Source organism: Triticum dicoccoides, chromosome 5B, assembly GCF_002162155.2.
Source record: "Triticum dicoccoides isolate Atlit2015 ecotype Zavitan chromosome 5B, WEW_v2.0, whole genome shotgun sequence".
NCBI lineage: Eukaryota > Viridiplantae > Streptophyta > Magnoliopsida > Poales > Poaceae > Triticum > Triticum dicoccoides.
This window is the reverse complement of record NC_041389.1, coordinates 557,880,261-557,900,591: the sequence shown is the minus strand read 5'-3', so window position 1 is coordinate 557,900,591 and position 20,331 is coordinate 557,880,261. Positions and strand designations below refer to the sequence as shown.

Genomic DNA, 20,331 nt, shown 5'->3' with positions numbered 1-20,331 from the left:
GCTCCGTTGATCTACCGAGGACCAAGCAATCACACGAGGCACGACACCAATATTTGTTAATGAGGTTCACCGTTATGGCTACATCCCCGGGGCATGACTATGGGCGCTCCTCCCCATGACACCGTCACAATACCGCACCCCGGCCGCCCGGGCGCCAGCACACGCCGCCGGCTCCCCCGCGTACCTGTGCTATTATGTTGGCATAGGTTACATCATGTGTCTACCCCTGCTATATATGAGAGGCCTAGGATACAAGTGTCCTACTAGGACACGACTCCATATCCTATCTAAACATAATACTACTCAGAGTCCAACTGTAACATACCTTGTACAATAATATTCGACACAAGTCTAACAGTGATTGTTAGAAATCACTGTGGACAAGTGATCCTTTCCTCCTGGGATTATATTGGTGCTTGCTATAGCATCGAGGAAGCAGAACTTAGAGTGTCCCTGTGCGGCCTATATATTGGTATGACTCTAGACATGCCCGTCATTTTAGAAACTGATTGTTCCTTCGTGGCCTCCGTTTTTAAAAGAGATTATGTGGACAGATCATCCCTTGTTGATCTAAAGAAGGAAGCTTTAGATGTCTCAAAGTTGTTGGTGAATTTACGGATTTCTAAGATCAACAGGAGGGCTAATATGGTGGCTCATGAGATTGCAAAGTTTAGTTTTGATAATAGATCTGATGGTTTTCTTTTTCATTCCGTTCCGCCCTGCGTGGCAAAGTTTGTTATGAATGATTGTACAAACATTTTAAGTTAATTAATACATGATGGGGTTTTTCAAAAAAAAAGTGACTTATGTCAGCCTTTTATCTAAAATGAAAAAATGCAAAATGTGACTTGTGTCAGCCTTTTGCAAAATGTGACTTGTGTCAGCTAACACCAGTCCCTAGAACGACAAAGGCCAGATTTAGCGGTGATTGATGCAGTCCATGGGACTAATACAGATGTTCAACATGGCACACCTTTATCACGAGCAATTTTCTTTAAGGGCTCGCGGTATGCGTCGGTCGGCTGATCTTTGGAAAAGATCGACTGGGTCACGAGCCATTCGATGCCTATGATGCCCACCGTGCGATCGTCCCTACCTCTGTCCATCTCTCGTTGCAACACAACCTGTACCGGAAGTCCCATTGCAACACGACCCATGTTGCAAACCTCATTGCAACATGATCCATGTTGAAAAGCATCCCTCGGCAGATCTGTGAGTCCCCCCGCGATGGTTCACGATTCACAACAGCGTCGGCTAGCAACACTTTTTCGTCGTCCCCACGACATGTCTTGTAGCGGCCACTTGCAATGGATGTCGACGACCACGCACCGCTCGCAGCAGTAGCGGTTGCAACATCATCGACATGCAACACTGAGCACCGGCAGTTGGGCTCCCTCGCATCGGCCAGTCCTTGTAGCGCTGGCGAACCTTCCTGCAACATTGGTGGGATCGTTGTTGCACTCGTCTCGTGCTTGACAATTATTCAGCACGCACCCCCGACTCGGCGAGTGGTATGGCTCCCCAGCCTGCACCACAGCAGGTCGCAGCATCACCTCACGCTTCACAACAGCGACTCTGCCGCCATGAGCCCGCCACTGGCAACATCCTCGCCACTCGTCGTTGCGCCACGCAGTTGGCAGCACATTAGCGACCTCTCGCGGTGGTACCCCCTTGCAGCATCGCCATGGCTTTGCAACGACGGCTCTGGCCGTACTTGCAACGCAACGGTGGGAGCGGGGGTGCTCGCAACAGTAGTGGTGGTCCTGCCAGTAGCAATGGTGATGGTGCTTCAATGGTGGATCTGTCATGTTTGACATTGTCTTTCCCGTGTTTTCTGTTGTTTGCTTTTGCTTATCTTTGGAAGATCTGTCATGTTTGCATGTGGTGTTTGTCCATGTGGTTCTCTAGTGTTTTTGTTCTTCGCCTGAATAAAAAGGCATGCAATGTCTGCATGCTTCTTACTCCTATTTTAGCATTTTGAGGCATTTTGTCATTTTGTGCGATAGTTTTTTCTTCTTTTTTTGAGAAATTGAGTGATAGTCATACCTTTTTTTTTGAGGGGTTGATAGTCATACCTTTGGCGAGCAGCTCAGTGGGCCGTCAAAGGCGGCCTGCAGGCCCATCCGAGCAGCAGCCCAACAACCCTTTGAACTGATGAGTCAATCAGCCCAACAACCCTCTCTCTTCCCCCCGATGAGTCAAACACCCGAGCATCAGAACTCAACCTGGCAGTCGGGTCGGGTTTGGTCGGGTGAACCTCTACCAGACCCATGCCCGATCAGACTATCGGGTCATACCCACACCCACGACCCTGCCCATGGGTGTGAACTTAAACCCACGCCCGAATCCATCGGGTAGCACGACCCTATCGGGCACCCATCGGGTCTGACAATACGTATTTTGTTTACTTAGTTGATGTACAATTTGCATTGTGCAGATCGCATGGAGTGGACGAGGCACCGATCCAATAATCTTTCTTTTATAGGCAAACTTCCCCTTCCCATGCGCTCCCGTAGGCGAGGTGGTACTAATGCATATGTGCGCCGCTGTGTAATGCAGCCTGCATCCATCGATTTTGCTTGCATGGGCCAGGCTGAAGCTAGAATTGGGCCATACCAAGCGTGTGAATGAGAAGTGAGAAGAGGCCTAGTGATGGATTTGCTCCCGTAGTTGTGCCTCGTTCTTTTTTAATGACCATTGCTAGTGAGGCGCGACTAAAAACATCAGATATAATGGAGAATAAATTAATTATTTAATTATTAGTATTAATCGGGTGACCCATCCGGTAACCCACGGGCATAAACTTGAACCCATACCCTACCCACGACTAATCGGGTTACCCATGGGTAAGACCCATGGGTGAGGTCGACAACCCATACCCTACCCATTCGGGTCGGGTGCCCATGGGCGGGTGAACCCATGGGTCGGATTGCCGGGTTGAATCAGAACCGGATGCCCCGGCGCGCCAGCCGGATGGCGCGAAACTCAAGGCGGCGGCGGCGGCTTGTGGTACCGTGCAGCTGGCCTCATCGACGTATGGCCGAGTAAACTGCGCCCGCGGCATGGCCGGCGACCTCTCCTTCGTCCATTGGAAGTGCCACCAGGTCAGCTTCTGCCCGCCTGCTTGCACGCCAGGTGCTTGTGTTTATTCCCATCCGTTTCTAGCTGGAGTAGCAACCCAGTGACCATTGACTGACCGAGCGCGGACGCCCCCTCACGCTTGCGCGGCTCCGCTGTGTTTTGCGGGTACTCTGTCCGTGCTCCCTCAATGCAAACATTGTTAACCCAAACCTGCCCTTTGTTTTAGTGTTACTTTTTACACACAAAATCAAGTTAGTGTGCGTGTGTGTGTGAGCTCGCCGTATGTATGTGTGAGCGAACCATGCCGGGTTTAATTAGCGCCTCAGCATTGCCATGCTGATCCCGACTCGTAGGCGTAGTGGACGCTGGATGACGGTGCATTCCCATGGTAGGGATGGCTGGAGTAGATTGGATTGTGATCCTTTTCCTTGGCATTTTCTGTTGAATTAAAGTTGACCAAGTTGTGTTTTTGGTTATGGGGTTGTGATCCGAGAAGAAGAAGAAGAGAAGAGGTAGGGTGGTATTGGTAACTAGTAAGAGCTGCATCCACCCTTGCCTACCTTCAACATATTGTGGGAATGGGATTCACGTAAGAGTTTAAGCAACAGTCCAGCTGTGTTTTTGTCCAAAGCATGTAAAATCTGACCAAGCCCTGCCCAGCGCGCCTACTTTCAATCGGTATGCACATGTGAAAAACATAGAAAACTAGGTCATTCGATGCAAATCAAGTTAAGACGTGCTTCTGTAAATACAGCTAGAGCGTTGCTGCCTAGGTACATGAGCCATATTCGATGCAACTAGGTCATTCGATGCAAATCAAGTTAAGACCTGTGGGGAGTTACTGACCTATGTCTGGCTCCTTCTGTCCAACATGGGAATGGAGACCTTGCCAGAGAGACTGCTGAGGACGGAGCTTCGAAGCGGACAAGGAAATGCCTGCTCTGCTCCATTGACTTCCCAGGTCAGCACCGCCATGGGAGAAGACAATGTTTGACAAACGATGCTTACATATGGAGTCGATTTCTCCCCTGTATTTCCATCTTAATCGGTGCTTATTTGCTTTATCTGTGGAAGATTTGCCATTATGTTTCACTGTGATGTATGTATGTTTCCTAGTGTCTGTAAGTCTGAATAAGCTTGAGACGTGAGAGCCACGCAATGTCTGTACTTTTCTCTTTTGTTCCTTTTTTGTGGGGATACATTTCTTGTTACAATGTGTGTAAGGATGGTGTGGGGCATTTGATTGCCCTGTTGATATATTACTGCCCAAATATAAGAATGTCTGTAACTACTATTGCAATGTCGCTCTAACTGAAAACAGAGTGTTCAGTGATGCCATGTTTGGGGATTCTCTGCATCAGATAGTTGTGCTGAGCTTTTGCGCAGAACTGTTGACAGTCACCTACTGACCATGATATTTTTTTTCTTCTTCTGTAAACTGTAATAGATGCATAATTGGTGGTGACTTGCAGGCTAGCGTATATCCTGGCCTATGGTAAGTGCTCAGGTATGCATGTACATGCATTTTGTGCATCTGTTGGGCTTAAAAGATAGCCTGAACACAAATTTTGCTTGTATATTTTCAGTTTACAGATGGCTGGATCTGCTCCTCGATCTAGCAGGATGGACGTAGCTACCTACTTGATTCAAATCATTACTTTGCTTCCTCTGCCAGAGCCTGGGGTTGAAGTTGGGATTCTGCATCTGGTTAGTCGATCGGACCAACATCTATTTTTAGTTTTGAGTTTTTTGCAAAGGAAACGATGCTAGCTTTGTTTTTTGTCTGCATTTTAGTGGAACCATCGGCTTTTTTCATTCATTCAATCTGCTATTGTCTGTTGAAATACAAATAATGGTATCAGGTTTCATACATATATGTCAGGTCGGCCCTCAATCACAGGCAAGGGATGGCCATGGTTTTTCCGCTTCAGAGTTGAGCTGGATGCCCGCCCAGTGCACGAGTCTCCTGAACACGATGAGCATGCCGTGGTCTGTCGTCTGTTCCAGCAGCAACGTTCATACATTGTTGTCCACTACTCCAGTGCAGCAGCAGCCCGAAAATAATGGAGGTACCATACGCATGACGATTTTTAAATACCTTGTTCATATCGCATCGATTAATTGAGGTATATACTTATAAGTTTTATACTATTTCATGACGATACAGAACGCATGATATTCGTGCACAGAACGCATGCTATATCGTGCACCAAAACGTATGTGTAGTGACCCGCAAAAAAAAAAATTGTGCAGTGGCCACTGCTAGTATTGTACCAATGGACTCAGAGGGAACAACTTGTCTATATATAAATGAAGCCATCGCCATGTCCATTGCATTTGCACCTTACATCCAAGTAAGTAGTCCTCCCCACACCGCACTAGCGATAATAATGTCACTCATCTCCACAGCACTTGTGCTACTTGTTCCCCTAGGTCTTTACTTGTACATGTGGTCTTGTACTCGTAGTAGATCAAATGACCCAGCAGCAGCAGTGCCCCCCACAAAATGGCCAATACTAGGCATGCTCCCTGGTCTCGTGGCCAACATCTACAACTTCCATGAGTACAGCTATGCGCTCCTCGCCGGATCAGGCCTCAACTTCAATGGGGACGGCCCGCCTGGGGCCGGGATGCGGTTCTTCATCACCTGCGACCCTGCCAACATCCAGCACATCTTCACGACCAACTACTCCAACTTCCCCAAGGGCGCCGAATTCGCCGCCATATTCGACGTCATGGCTGGTGGCTTCTTCACCATCGATGGCGAGCTGTGGCGCTTGCGCCGCATGAAGTTCGTGGGCGTGATCAGCAGCCCACGGTTTGCTGACCGTGTGGCAGCTCATTGCCATGACAAGGTGAAGAACCACCTCCTCCCGTTGCTTGCCCGCATGGCGAGCACTAGCACTTCGTTCGACATGCAAGAAGTAATGGCAAGGTTAATGTTTGACATCACCGCCATGACAGTCTTTAGCGTTGACCCTGGCTTCCTGTCCTTGGACATGCCTCCGATTGACGCCTCCCTTGCCATGGACACGGTCATGGAGGTGGGGTTTCTCCGACACACCATGCCGGCCTCTTTGTGGAAGACATTGAGGTGGCTAAATATTGGTCCCGAGAGAAGGCTCCACGAAGCAAACAGAGTGCTCCGCAGGTTTGTCGTGGATACGATGGAGAGGAGGAAGACCAACGGAGGCCAAGATGAGGATGAAGAGGTTGTGGGGGATATTTTATCTCTCTACATCAATGACCCAGACTACGCTGACGATGACTTGCTCTGTGGAACACTCATTAGCTTCATGCTCGCTGGGAGGGACACAATCGGCACAACTCTGCCATGGATATTCTACAGCCTCGCCCAGAACCCTAATGTCGTGTCAATCATCCGTAATGAACTCTCACCTATTGCATCGCACAAAGTAGCCCGCGGCATGGGTGCCACGGTCATCTTTGAGCCGGAGGAGACCAAATCTCTGGTCTATCTGAGAGCCACCTTGTACGAGACTCTCAGGCTATACCCACCAGCGCATATGGAGCGCAAGACGGTGGTTACCGATGATACCATGCCAAGTGGACATGAGGTGTACGCCGGTGATGCCATCTACATCTCTCTCTACTCCATGGGAAGAATGGAGAGCTTGTGGGGTAAAGACTGCCTTGACTTTAACCCAAACAGATGGCTCTTGGAGGATGGCAACAAGATCAAGTACGTGCCATCTAACAAGTTCCTGGCCTTCAACTCGGGCCCAAGGATGTGCCCAGGCAAGGAAATCGCAGTTGTGCAGATGAAGACCATCATTGCCGCAGTCGTGTGGAACTTTGACCTGGAGCTGGTGGAAAGCCAGAGCATCCAACCCAAGCTATCTTGTTTACTGCAGATGAAAAATGGGCTCATGATGAAGCTGAAGAAACGAGAAGCGTAGCACAAACTTTCTTTTGTTGACCAGGGTTTGGGATTTCCCAGCATGTGTGCCACAATTGTCTTAGAATGCGTGTGTGGTGTATGTGTGTGTGTCCATATACGTATTTTCTCTTTCATGTCGGACAACTTTGTTCACGGCAACGGGTGGATTTTTTATGAATAATTGCTTGAGAAATCAGCTATGGCTTGGATGGTGCAAATGTTCTCAGAAATCATGTACTCCCTCCGTTCCTAAATATAAGTCTTTTTAGAGATTTCAATAGGAACTACATACGGATGTATATAGACATATTTTAGAGTGTTTATTCATTCATTTTGCTCGTATGTAGTCTGCATTGAAATCTCTTAAAAGACTTACATTTAGGAACGGAGGGAGTAGAAAAAAAATTACCGAAACATCGTGATAATAATGTAAGATTATCCAAGGGAATGACTAAAAAATTAAGGAATTCTGTACGTATATTTTTGGTAGTGAATGGGTGTGTGCATCATATGATGCAGAGGCCGAGACGATACCTCCTTTCTGAAAAATAAACATTTGTTGTAGCAAGCTGAACTGTTTGTTTTTCTTGCCGAGCACACAGGCGTATATTTTTCATCACATGCCTCTCTCCATGTATTTTTTTTAGTACTATAGTTTTTATTTTAATTATATACTGTATTTGTTTACTCTGAAAATACTTTTATTATCTATAGCATCAATCCATTTGCAAATCTCGAGCACCAAATGCGGATGACAATTGCATGAGGATTTTTTTTTTTAATCTTTTGATGTACTAGTTAATTGCCTGCGTGTTGTCTTTATTTTTTATTTTTTTTGGCCATACCAGCTTCCTTGGCCAATTCCTAGTCCGTTGGGTGAACTAGCTTCTGGCTGGAATCGATCGGCCATGCCGGAAGCCTGCTGCCTGAGAGTGTATTTGGCCTGTTTATCTGATGGGATTCTTTGCCCGCGATAAGGAAGCTGTGCATCTTGATTTTCTTCAATTGCATTGGTCAAATTTGGTCCATGAAGCCCTGCAACTCATCCTTTGCCATTACAGAGCTGGGTGGGAAGATCAAATCAAGGACCCCGGCAGTTACTGGAAGTTCTAGGTTGCAGCTTAAGGAGGCCATTCGATGAGTGTTCTTCTCTGGCACACCACCATGGATTTCTGCTTCTACTACATGGGCGCAACAGCAGATCACCGATGTACCGCTGCTCGGTGTATTCACGACGCCTCTGGTGAAGGCCGTGGGTGTGCTGCCTGGTGTGGAAGATCTCCTCACCACGGTAGATCCTCAAGGATGACAAGACAGTCCATGGAAGGTGATTGAGGGCGTGTGGGTGGAGATGCTCTGCGTCTCCTCGGCCAGTAGGTGATGAGGGTACCTACACGCCAAGAGTTTGGGCACCACGGAGGGGAGCTCGGGTCAGCACTGCGAAGCCCTCTTCTGAAAATTGATGTTTCTCTACTCTGCATTTGCTTATTTGTGGAAGCCTTTTGTAGTTCATACATTGTGGTGTTCCATTTGTCGCTGTTCCAAGTTGGAGATATCATAATAACTATGTGAATTTGTGATCTGTCGGTCGACATCTCGGAGCGAACAGGATCCACGGCCTCATGAAGCTGCTGCTGCCCGCGCATATGCATCTCGGCGTCAAGATATACTTCCGGCTGAATAATAATTATCCGAGAAAAGCACTAGTCCAGTTTGATGCCTGGCAGTCTGTTGGGTGATACTATGTTGTTTCAAGTTTCAACTACGATGGCAGAGAGTAACCTGCTAAACTCCCCGCAAAAAAATAAAAGAATAACCTGCAAAACTATTGCTTCTTTTCCTTCTCTGTGTCTGTATTACCAGTCCACCGTTCGACTCTGATCTGATCTGATCTGATCTGTTGCTGCATAATTGTGTACAGCTGTTGGTTCATCTCTACAGCTTGTACTGTTTTTCTACATGGGATGCGAAGGAAGACTCGGGCCGACAGTATTCAGATACCAAGAAGTCATTAGATGTACACCAATCAACATATCACCAGCTCTTGCATGATTACAAAGAAAACAAATCCCAGCTATTTAACAGCAACCATCTGAAATTAAGAATTGTCCTGGATCAGAATTCAGGACTTAAGGTTATACTGTATTTTAGACTGAAGAATGCGCCTATCCGAGCACGCATCATAAGTTGCAGTGCAGTACATACATATCCGAGCACGTCATAGTTTGCAACGAATTCCAGCCCGCGGGCTACTCTAGCTGATGCATCTAACGCCGATTTACAACGGTGGCGAACAATCGTGACCACTTGCACAGTGCACAGCCACTGGACGCAAGCAAAACCAATGGTAGATCGTCGGTAGCCCGTGCCATTACTGCACACAGGGAAGACGCAACGATGCGGCGTCAGGAGTAACATCGTCCAGCCAAAAATACTGCCTCGACTCTGGCCAGGAACACCATGCCTCGCCTTGGAAACACACGGTTAGTCAGCCCGCTTGAACGAATCATTGCTGGTTTTGCTGCCTCTGCTGGGAGAAGTTCGGGTTCGGCATCTGATTCTGCAGCTGGTTTTGCATCTGGTTTTGCATCTGGTTCTGCATTTGGTTTTGCTGCTGGTTCTGAAGGCCCACCATGCCCTGCTGCTGCAAGCTCTGACCGCCTCCTTGCATGTTCCCATATAGCCCTTGCTGCTGCTGCTGCTGCTGCTGCTGCTGCTGTTGCTGCTGCTGCTGCTGCTGCTGCTGCTGCTGCATTTGCATTCCCATCATGCTCGTGGTATTTGCGCCTCCCATTCCGTACACTGCAGCAAGCGATAAAGGAGAATTAATTGCTGAGAAAGTATATTTAGAATTAAACTGCGCTACGGAGGATCAAGGAGGATTTCATCGCAAACTAAAATGACACAGAAACGACACAAAGCGCACAGTTATGAATCATGTGACTAAAAGCTTTTCGCCTGCACACTATCTCAAACAACTACAGAGCTAGATACCTGCACAGAAGAAAACCAAATATATCTGCAATAGCAGTGCATCAAAAACCAGTGCATCTAACTTTTCCTCAGGACAACCGTTTTGTAAATACATGCTGAATTATGCTCCAAATTTAAATGAAGAATAATTAATTAATGTATGTTTTCTTCTGAACTGTGACTATATCACACCAGCTATTTTTCCTAGCAGTAGTCCAAGCAGGATGACACAAGTACACTATATAGCTGTACAGAAAATTACGCATTTCCTTAATTTATTAATAATGACGAAAGCCTAAAAGAGGATGAACGGTACATACTTTGGTCGGTCATCATTTGATGACTCCTCTGAGGATGCCCACCAGTCAAACCAAACTGCTGAACAATCATAAGAAAACAACATTAGAATTTATAATGCAAGAAATGATATAGTATATGTGCAAAGAATAAGTCACAGCAGAAAAAAATGGAGAATTATAAATGCAGTGCACTACTGTGTTTCACAAAAACATCTGCAACCAATGTGACTTGGTGATAACAAACAAGAAAGGCATTTACCTGCATTTGTGGCATCATTGACTGTGACTGCATTGTTTGCATAGTCCCAGGTATGTTTGCCATCTAAAATGCACACAAAAAAGGCAGTTCAATCAACACAGGAATATGTTCAAAATATCCAGAAGAAAACCTGACAACTGAACAAACTCGAATCTTTCTTCATGAGCTCATGAATGTACATGAGTACGTCCATAGAGAGTATAATTATCCTTCTCAAACAACAACCTTATAATTTTTGCATGCCTTAATAAAAAGAAAGGTGTTCTCTAACCATTTGTGAGTTTGAAGATGCCTGTGCAGCAGTAAACATTGCACTGTTTGCAGCTCCAGTGAACTGGCCCAAATGGCTTCTCAACTGATTTCCTTGGTTCAGTTGGCTCTGAGACATGCCTGGCTGCATGCGTGCAGCCTGCATCTGCCTATTCTGAAACTGTGACAAGGCTTGTGCTTGGCTGTACTGCATTTGCTGTTGGCCAGCGACCTACAAAAGGTTTTCAACAGCAAGTTATGAGCTTTGTGAAACTAAAAACTATTATATTTCCATGTCTAGAAAATATAGAAGTGGTCAATGGTAAAATTGCCTGTACTTTTTGTTGAGCTTGTCCCTGTAGATCTTGTAACTGAGGAACCGAGCTCTACCAAGAAAATTGTAGATTTAGTGAGCACCGAAAATTGTAGATTTAGTGAGCACCAAAAAGTACCATGTTGGGATAAATAGTGTAGAATTTTTGCAAGACAGCACTACAAAATCATAAGAAATAAGCTCAGGAAACCGATAACATTGTTGCCAATGCCAGAAGCGCAACAAAACCTCTTTAAAACTGAAAAGGAAAGTTACCTTACCTGTGCTAGCATCCCAGCAGCTGATGGCCTCAGCTGCTGCTGCTGTTGCTGAGATGCTTGCATCAGCTTTTGCCTCTGCTGCTGTGGTGTCAGATGTTGCTGTGGTGAAGGGGTATTCATCATATTGGTGCCTGACCTAGGGGAGTTAGCATATGGCATTGGAGGAGTAGACACATTTTCAAAATTAGGGGTTCCGGCAGTTCCAGGCGATGGAGCAGATCTGCCAAGTAATTGTCCTCCAGATGCCTGCATGAAGCGTTAACACATCCGATGACTAAGATAAAAGGATCAAACGTTTCATTGAATTCAGGCTAGTGATTGCTATCATCAATCCTCAAATAAAAGCAACAGAAGGTACTCAAACCAACACTTAATACAGTTCACAATAACAGGGACTGACATCATATGACCAACCAGTAAACAGGAAAACAACACCTCGCGGGGAACATTAATGGCATGCAACAAAAAAGGAACTATGAGCAATCAGATGGATTCCAATTTTAATATGTACACGACTTCTATGAGTGCTAATACTGATGCTACACAAACCTGCATTGGATTTCCCTGGGCGTTGACATTATTAGGTGAAAATGCTGGTGTATTTTTGGGATAGGCACCTGCAAATATAAATAGCTGTTAGATGCTGATACTGGAGTGTTTTCTGACACACGCTTTAAACGCAAAAGGTTATGATGCACTTGATGTCAGCTAACCATGGCATAAAAAATCCTAATAGAGCATGACAAAATGTGGAAATATCACACGATCTAATCTTACCAGAATTATCACCAAAATTATGAGCCCCGTCTCCAGTAGCAAGTACTTCAATTAGATGGCTAGGAAGAGATGAATGCATCTGCCTTTGGTCTCCCGATACCCGCAATCCTGAGAATCAGGCTATTTCAGCATTGAGGGTCCATAACACAAATAAGAGACGTACATGAGTTATTTAATTTAGAAGTCCAAAAGGCATCAATGTGTTTTCACCTTCACCATAATTTACTGCCGCTCTAAGTAGATTTTCCTGCTCCTGTATCTTTGCAGCTTGTGCCTTATCCAACATTGGACCAAGATTTGCCCCCTGACGGGTTCCTAGACCATGAGTCTTACGGCACTCAGCGATTACTCTCTCAGCAGTTTCACACGCATTCGCAATCATGTCTATCCGAGCCTGAAAAGGCAGCAAATCAAATTTTATTTATCAGACAACCAACAGATCAATCAATAACAGTGTGATACAGGTTTGCATTTTCCGCATCAAGCACCTTTAACTTTTCCATTTGAGAAGGCACGGGCAGATTCGTTATTCCAGACAACAACTGTTCCCTCTTTGTAGTTTCCTCGACTTCCATCTCCGGCAAGAGCTTTGACGACAGCATTACAGGCAGTACTGCAATACACACGCAGGTCAAGCAGGAAACATGATGTGATACTAGTAGCAAACGAAGAATAATCGTATGCATTGACAAAAGCAACATGGGACCACTAAATTGCAGCACATCACAACAATCTAGAGAAATCCTGAAACAGCATTTTGGTAGTTGATTTGCTACTGATCCCTATCACACTTATCTATCACTTAAAAGAAATTAGAACAGCAACACCTGTCTATGAAACTGGACAGGGTTCTTCGTATCAGATGGGTTATTTTCACACCTAATTGAAATTGAAATCTCTGAATCCATTCAACCGAAACATCATGCGTGCTCATAGGCCATCATGATCCCAGAACAATTTTACTAGCCACATAAAGGAAAATATATCACATGGGACATATATAATTTAAAAAATTCAGAGGAGCTCACTTACTTGCAGCGTTCTCGGCGTTGACGTTCCTGGGGTACACGACGAACCCCTTGTTCACCTTCTTGATGTCCTCGACGATGTTGAAGAGCTCCATGCTCACCATGGAGAACTGGCCGAGCACGTCCTGCCTGCCAGCCGCCATACCATACCAGTCAGCAACCAATCAATCGCGCAGCAGTAGCATAACTATCGCACACAGGCCGGAGGATCCACCGAAACCCTAGGTCGGGGATTCACTCCAGGCGGCGGCGGCGGCGGCGACGAGCAATGGAGGGAGGGGAGGGATTGGGTGAGCCCGTACCACTTGGGGGAGCCGCTGGGGTTGACGCGGGCGATGGCGTCGAAGTCCTCGAGGATGCGGGAGATGGCCTTGTAGAGCCCCACCGCGCGCGCCCGCATGCCCTCCAGGTTCAGCAGGGTGTGCACCTCCGCGTTGAGCCGCTCCGCCCGGGGAGGCGCGGGCTGCTGCTGCTGCCCTCCCGCCGCGGCGCCCGGAGCCGCCGCCGCCGCGTCCATCGCCGGAGCTGGGGCCGGCGGTGGGCGGAGGAGGAGGGGTGATGGGAGGTTGAATCGGGGGGTGTTCGGATCGCCGGCGTCTGACAGGTGGGGCCGGTCCACTCGAACACTCAGCGGTCAGCTCCTCCTGCCATAAAGAGCCCCCATCCCTCTCCGCACTGTCTAAAAATATGTTTTCTTCAAGGTTGAAAATAACAAGTTTTGAACTCTCAGATGAACTCATGTCGAGCTTTCTTTTGGGCTGGTTCGGAGCAAATCCATGGAGGCAAATGTTTAGTGGCTTGGCAGAAAGTTTGCCGACCCAAACAACTTGGAGGACTCGGAGTGATCGACCTCAACAGGCAGGGGTTGGCTCTTAGATTGCGCTGGGAATGGTTGAAACGCACGGATCAGGGGAGGCCTTGGCAAGGCCTCTCACTCGTGATGGATAAACAGACTCAAGCGGTGTTTACTAGCCTTGTGCAATGGAACATTGAAGATGGAAAGAGCATTTTATTCTGGAAAGATAGGTGGCTCAATGGATCCACCGTGGCTGAGCTGGCGCCCATGGTCCGTGCACAGGTGCGCACACAAGTGGCCAGCCGGAGGACGGTTTCGGAGGCTTTGCAACTCCATCGTTGGGCCAATGATGTTTGTGGGGAGTTATCGGCTGATGGCATGGTGCAGATTGTTCGATTATGGGAGATCATGATCAACATTCAGCTTGATCCGACACTTTCAGATGTTCCTACTTGGAAGTGGAACAATCTTGGGGTATACTCCTCGGCATCCACCTATGCGATGTTGTGGGAAGGGAGTATCGGTTTCGCCCCGGCAAAGGCGATCTGGAAGTGTTGGGCGCCTCTCTTGTGCAAGCTGTTCATGTGGCTAGCAACACATTATCGTCTCTGGACAGCTGATCGCAGATTTAGACATGGGCTACAGGAGGAGCACTCACCATGCTTCATCTGTGCTCAAGATGAAGATACGGTGGACCACATCCTTGTCCAGTGCGTGTTCGCTCGACAAGTGTGGCACAGGTGTTTTCTTCAGGCCAGAGTGGATACCTCGCTGATCCCTACGTCGAGGGACACCCTGGAGGCCTGGTGGATGGCTTGTCGCGCTCGTATCCCTGCGGTACATAGGAAAGCGTTTGACTCGTTGATCATGTTGATCTCCTGGCAGCTCTGGAAGCTGAGGAATGGGATCGTGTTTGGCCCGCGGACCTCAATTGATACGGTGCAACACTTCACCTCGCAGATTTTCGAGATTTTACGCACTTGGATGTTGGCAGGAGGCCGAGGAGTCAGCATCTTCTGTGAGTAGTAGAGTTTAGGTTTAGGAGTGGAGTTGGGGGTCCCGGGCAACGGTCTGTCGTGTGCTAGGATATGCCTCCTTTTTGTAAGACTGCTTGTACATATTTCTGCCTTCTATAAAGCTAAGGTACGCGATTGCGTACTCTAAAGAAAACTCTCAGATGAACTGAAATTCCAAAATACATGATTTTTCTACATAATATAAATATAACAATTGATGATATCAAGACTCCCTCCGTCCAAAAATTTAGACGTATTTTAGTTCTAGATATGCATTTCTCCGACAAGTACTCACATGGAGTACTTTGGACGAAGGGAGTATAAAAATAATATGAATTTTTTACTCGACCACAAAATATTTTTTGTATACCTCTCCAAGTACATGCTCGGCTAACTACATGCGCCCTCACAGCATCCTCTCATGAAGGGTTTTATGTCGTCGGGTCGTTACAGAGACCAATCTCTACATTCGGTTTGGACTATCGGGTGAAATTTTTGTTATTTTGGCATCCTTGCTCGGTTGATACTCGTCTTTCTCACGTTGGATTCAAAGGCATATGTCTTCACACTGGGGCCGGGGAAGCATGCCCTTCTTTCTTACTTTGCCCTAAATCATTCTCCTCCACTTCTCTGAGTTTTCATGCTGCCACCATCATCGTCATTCCACGGACTCATTGGACAAGGCTAGGGCGCAAAATTTACTAATGCCCTATCCTTCGACACAGCTTCTTCTCAAGTTAAGTAGACTTCACAGACGTCCTCTTTGTATTCCTTCTTACGCTCCGACTTCTTCTCCTCACACACCCAAATCATTAATGATGGGAGAATTCACTATCACCTTCATTGCCAACAAGATCTCTTCAGGCACTACGCCTTGCTCTACTTTCCTCTATGACAAACTTCAGATCGACAAACCATTATTATTGACGGTAACCTCTCACACACCTTCTTAAACTAACTGAACATATCACCCTTCCTCTTCATCTCCTTTCAAACATCTCACTTTGCCACCTTTAGGGGCCCCAACCCACACAGTTATCTGCCTTCAATCTTTGCTCTTACTCAGTGAGTTCCTCTCACATGGTTGACGGTGTGTGCCTCGGCCATTAGGTTGGGATGTCGCACCAAATTACTAAGGATGGGAGAAACTTCATGTGAACCCTTGTCATCTTCATATTCCCTCTCCCTTCCCACTACTAACTAATCACCCCAAGGCGGTTCGCTCCATACGCATTACTGTGGAACGGTCATAAGAACATCTCCTGTGGATCCCTTCCCCCACCCTCTCCCCCATTTTTTTTGTTTTATGGTATAGGGTGATTGGATCAAAAAATGTGCTCCAAGAGATCCGCTTTCCCCCAAAAAAAATTGGTGATCACTAAAAACACCCCCAACTCACCCTTCATAGAGGGAGAGATGCAACTTCTCCTATACTCTCATCCAAGTTGGCGGGAGCCAAGAGGCTGGGTTTTTCACCACCTCATGTCCCCCGAACATGCAACCTCCTGCTTCGGCTGGCGTGCAGCCTCATTGCTAACGAGTACCACACCACCATTGGGCCCGCAAAATCGCACCACCGCCAGGTTTAGCCACTGCTCCTTCTTCCCTCGACACTGGTGTAGGTCGGAGTTCACCTCCGAAACAACTAGAGGGCACGATGCCAAAAGGATGCTCGACAAAATTCCTCACCTTTTTTTTATGCAATGAGCAAAGTTCGCTGACAATGTAATGGTTCGTACATACTTTTTGCAAATGAGTTTGCTTTCTAAGTTGTTTTTCAACAACTCATCATAGGATGATGACGACGCTTTTTGAGATGGAAATGATGGTGTATGCGGATATGATGTCAAATAAGAGGTTGAAGCATCGTGGCTCGGTGCCCGGGCGTGTGGTAGTTCATTAGAATAAATAAGTCGGGCGTGATAAGCTTATGTAGGGTTATTTTGGAGAGAATCCAATGTTTGGCCATAAAATTGTCTGGGAAGGTTACAAATGTTGAGGGGTTTGTTCATGTCGTGGAAGCTCATTGTATGTACTTCATGCAGAAAAGGGATGCAGCTGGTCAACTTGGTCATAATGCTTTGAAGAATGTTGTGTCATCAGTGCGCATGCTTGCATATGGTTGTCAAGCTGATTTTGTTGATGACTGGATTGAAATTGTAGAGATAACGATCATTAAAAGTTTGAAGAAATTCGTGAATGTTGTCATTGATATCTTTGGAGAGAGATATCTCCACCACCAAATGAAGCTGACACTGCAAGGCTTCTGTAAATGGGTGCATCAAATGGTTTCCTTGGTATGCGTGGAAACATCAAACACCGACTCGTGCATTGAAGGTGGAAAAATAGCCCTGCAGCATGGCATGGGCAATTCGCAAAGTTTGAAGGTGTGGCATCAAATGATATATGGATGGGACATTCCTATTTTGGTTTGTCGGGGTCTCACAATTACCTCAATGTCTTTGCAAAGAGACTATTTGCTAGCTATCGAGAAACCACATCTGAGCTTTGAAGTAAATGGCCTCAAGCTGAATTTCATAAATGATGAATGATGTGTGTTTGAGACAAAATTATACTATGAGTTATTGTGATGATGCTAAAATGGATATGTCTATGTCTGTACACACAAGTGTTGAAGAAACATGAAAAATCAATTATAGCGAGAGTTTTATTTGTGGCCACAAAGTCTGAAATCGGCAGGAGATGCTCTAAGGTAATTTTCCCACGCTCTTTGGGGAACATATTTTTTTGATCTCATAGAAATTAACATTTCACTATACACCATCGCAAAAAAATAAACATTTCACTGCACACCTATTATTAAATAATAGTACAAAAATGTTGACAATTGCAGTTTGATCAAGTGTAAATCTGGTCTCATTGTTTGCAGAGTTGCGCCCACTTGACAATCCTAGCCAATATGATCGGTTGAGCCAAGCCAATTACTACGTTGTACAGGTGTGCAGCATGTATTGATGAATCTACGGTTGATTTACATCCGCAGCTTTTCGAAGAAGTCTTCGTCGTCGTCGTCGTCCGGCGGTGGTGGAGGAGGGGCGGCGGCAGCGCGGCGGGCGGCGACGGCGGGGCCGACCTCGACCTCGGCCAGGCCGTCCCGGAACGCCCTGGCCATGTTCTCGAAGTGGTTCCTCGCCACGGTCGTCAGGCTCGACAGCTTGGGCCTGAACTCCAGGTACTTGTCGGCGACCGCGCCGTGCTCGCCGCCCGCCTCGGCGACGAGCTTCGCCCTGTCCTTCTCGGCGCACTCGTGCAGGCGCTCCAGCGACTTGTCGGCCTGGCTCTGCAGGTCCTCGAACAGGTCGCGCTTGGCCGGGTCGTCCAGGTAGTAGCCGAAGGCGTACGTCCACCGCAGCATCCGCCGGCACTCGGCCACCTGCCGGTACGCCTCCTCCAGGAAGTCGAGCTCCGTCTCCACCACCCCGAAGGCGGCGGCCACGGCCCCCCTCTGCGCGCCGTCCTTGCCGAGCGCCGCCGTGTCCTCGAGCGCCTTTTGCCGGGACCGCTCGTGCGCGCCCCAGCGCTCGTAGTAGTGCAGGTACCGGTCGACCGACGCCTTGGCCTGCGCCCGCCGGAGCTCCTCGTTGCTCTCCTCCGGTGTTCGCCGTTGTCATGCTTGATCCTCCATGGCGCAATGTACACCCGTCGTCGGTATGTCCAAGTGTTAGACTGTATAGTGTCTGTAGTTGTATACGTACATATACGTATGATGTAACTTGTACCCGTTTGTTATATATATGTGAGATAGGCCACCCCTAGAGGGTTGAGCCGGTTCCCCAACTCTATTGTCTTACATGGTATCACGCTAGGTCAACACGCTTCCGCCCAAACCCTAAACCCCGCCGCCCTCTGCCTGTGCGCCGCCGCCGCCGTCCCTGAGATCGCGCCGCCGCTGCCCCAGCTATGTCAGGCTCCGCCGCCTCCGGCTCCACCATGGCTAGCTTCTTGCCGGCCTCTCTCGCGGCCCTCCTGTCCCGACCCATCGACGCCTCTGCGGTCTCCACCGCCCCGATCGAGACGAGGAGCCTCGGGTCCTTTTTCTCCTCGTCTCCGGGGCTCCCGATCGTGCCGTCTACCGCGGGCGCTCCCTCGTCCGAGACTCGCAGCGACGCGCCGCTCGCCCCGATTGGGGGCCAGCCGCCGATCGCCCCGTCTCCCTCGCCCGCTTCCCGCAGCGACGTCCCGCTCGCCCCGTCTGGGGGCCAGCCGCCGATGGCCTCGACTGGTGGGGGCTCGGGCCTCACCCTGGTGGCGCCCCCGTCGGCCATGATGGCGGGGTTTGCTGCTGCGGGCTCGGCCTCTTCGTCATCTGTTCCTGCGGTCGCGACGGTGGCTGCAACCGCAGCCTCTGCCTCTACGGTGTATCCGCCTCCGGCAGTCTACTCCGCGGGCTCCTCGCCGCCGCCGCCGTTTCACTTTGGGAACCTCATCACCATCAAGCTGTCCGCAGACAACTACATCTTCTGGCGTGCGCAGGTTCTTCCGCTTCTCGGGAGTCATTATCTCCTGGGCTACGTCGACGGTTCTCTCCCCTGTCCCCCTGCGCTGGTGGATAGCGTGCACGGCCCGGTCTACAATCCGGCGCACCGTGTTTGGACAGGGCAGGACCAGGCGAACCTCTCCTCCATTCAGGGGTCGCTCACTCCGGCGGTTGCCGGACTTGTTGTCTTCGCCAAGACTTCTCATGAGGCATGGACCATCCTCGAGCGCTCGTTTGCAGCGCAGTCGCAGGCCCGTGTCTCCGCGCTTCGTCGCCAGCTTGGTGAGTGTCAAAAGCTGGATTCTACGGCCACCGAGTTCTACAACAAGGTCAAGGGCCTTGCCGACACGTTGGCCTCCATCGGCCAGCCCCTCACCGATTCCGAGTTTAACTCGTTCATTGTCAATGGTCTCGATGAGGAGTACGACGCCTTGGTCGAGATCATGAACGAGCGGGGCAACTCGAACCCCATGATGGCGCATGAGGTCTTTTCCCGCCTCCTTCTCACGGAACAGCGGGTCAAGTCGCGCCGCTCCAGGGCCAGTGGGGGCTCCCTCTCGGCCCACGCCGCCACCAAGGGTGGCCGCCCTTCTTCCTCATCCAGGGCCTCTTCGGGGCTGCCATCGCCGCCTGCATCGGCCCCCCCTCCTACCGCGACATTACCGGGGGTTGGTGGCAAGCGCGTATGTCAGCTGTGTGGCATTGAGGGGCACTGGTCCTCTAAGTGCCACAAGCGCTTTCAGAAGAGCTTTCTGGGTCTTGGCAATGATGGCAAGGACACGCGCAATTTTGCGCGTCAGGTGGCCATGGCGGATCGCCCAGTGTCCACTAAGCAGCAGGGGCATACTCAGTCCTACTCT

At 48.6% G+C, this 20,331-nt stretch overlaps 2 protein-coding genes and 1 long non-coding RNA gene across 7 annotated transcripts; 2 read left to right on the top strand and 1 right to left on the bottom strand.

The window, feature by feature from the left end:
- Nucleotides 1-2,950: 2,950 nt before the first annotated feature.
- On the top strand, nt 2,951-8,538 carry LOC119311596. 2 transcript variants are annotated; one of them, XR_005151111.1, is made up of 6 exons: nt 2,951-3,104; nt 3,965-4,042; nt 4,529-4,588; nt 4,668-4,788; nt 4,964-5,150; nt 8,044-8,538. It is a non-coding gene; the product is annotated as an uncharacterized LOC119311596 (long non-coding RNA). The 2 variants fall into 2 exon arrangements; XR_005151112.1 differs by lacking the exon at nt 3,965-4,042 and having other exon boundaries at nt 4,529-4,576.
- Nucleotides 5,343-7,191, top strand: LOC119311595 (noroxomaritidine synthase 1-like). The gene has a single exon (XM_037587250.1). The coding sequence runs from the start codon at nt 5,358-5,360 to the stop codon at nt 6,999-7,001; it is 1,644 nt and encodes a 547-aa protein (XP_037443147.1). The 5' UTR covers nt 5,343-5,357; the 3' UTR covers nt 7,002-7,191.
- Nucleotides 8,539-9,000: 462 nt separating the features above from the next.
- Nucleotides 9,001-13,752, bottom strand: LOC119311593 (mediator of RNA polymerase II transcription subunit 8-like). Of its 4 annotated transcripts, XM_037587249.1 has the most exons (13): nt 13,464-13,751; nt 13,166-13,290; nt 12,622-12,746; nt 12,344-12,527; nt 12,134-12,241; nt 11,906-11,973; nt 11,357-11,602; nt 11,095-11,148; nt 10,785-10,994; nt 10,514-10,576; nt 10,276-10,333; nt 9,736-9,784; nt 9,001-9,699 (listed from the first exon to the last, which is right to left on the bottom strand). In XM_037587249.1, exons 1-13 carry the CDS (start codon nt 13,676-13,678, stop codon nt 9,489-9,491), a joined length of 1,716 nt encoding a protein of 571 aa, XP_037443146.1. In that variant the 5' UTR covers nt 13,679-13,751; the 3' UTR covers nt 9,001-9,488. The 4 variants fall into 4 exon arrangements, with proteins under 4 accessions (XP_037443146.1, XP_037443144.1, XP_037443143.1 ...); XM_037587247.1 differs by having other exon boundaries at nt 9,001-9,784; nt 10,276-10,330; nt 13,464-13,752; XM_037587246.1 differs by having other exon boundaries at nt 9,001-9,784; nt 13,464-13,749.
- Between the last annotated feature and the right edge of the window lie 6,579 nt (nt 13,753-20,331).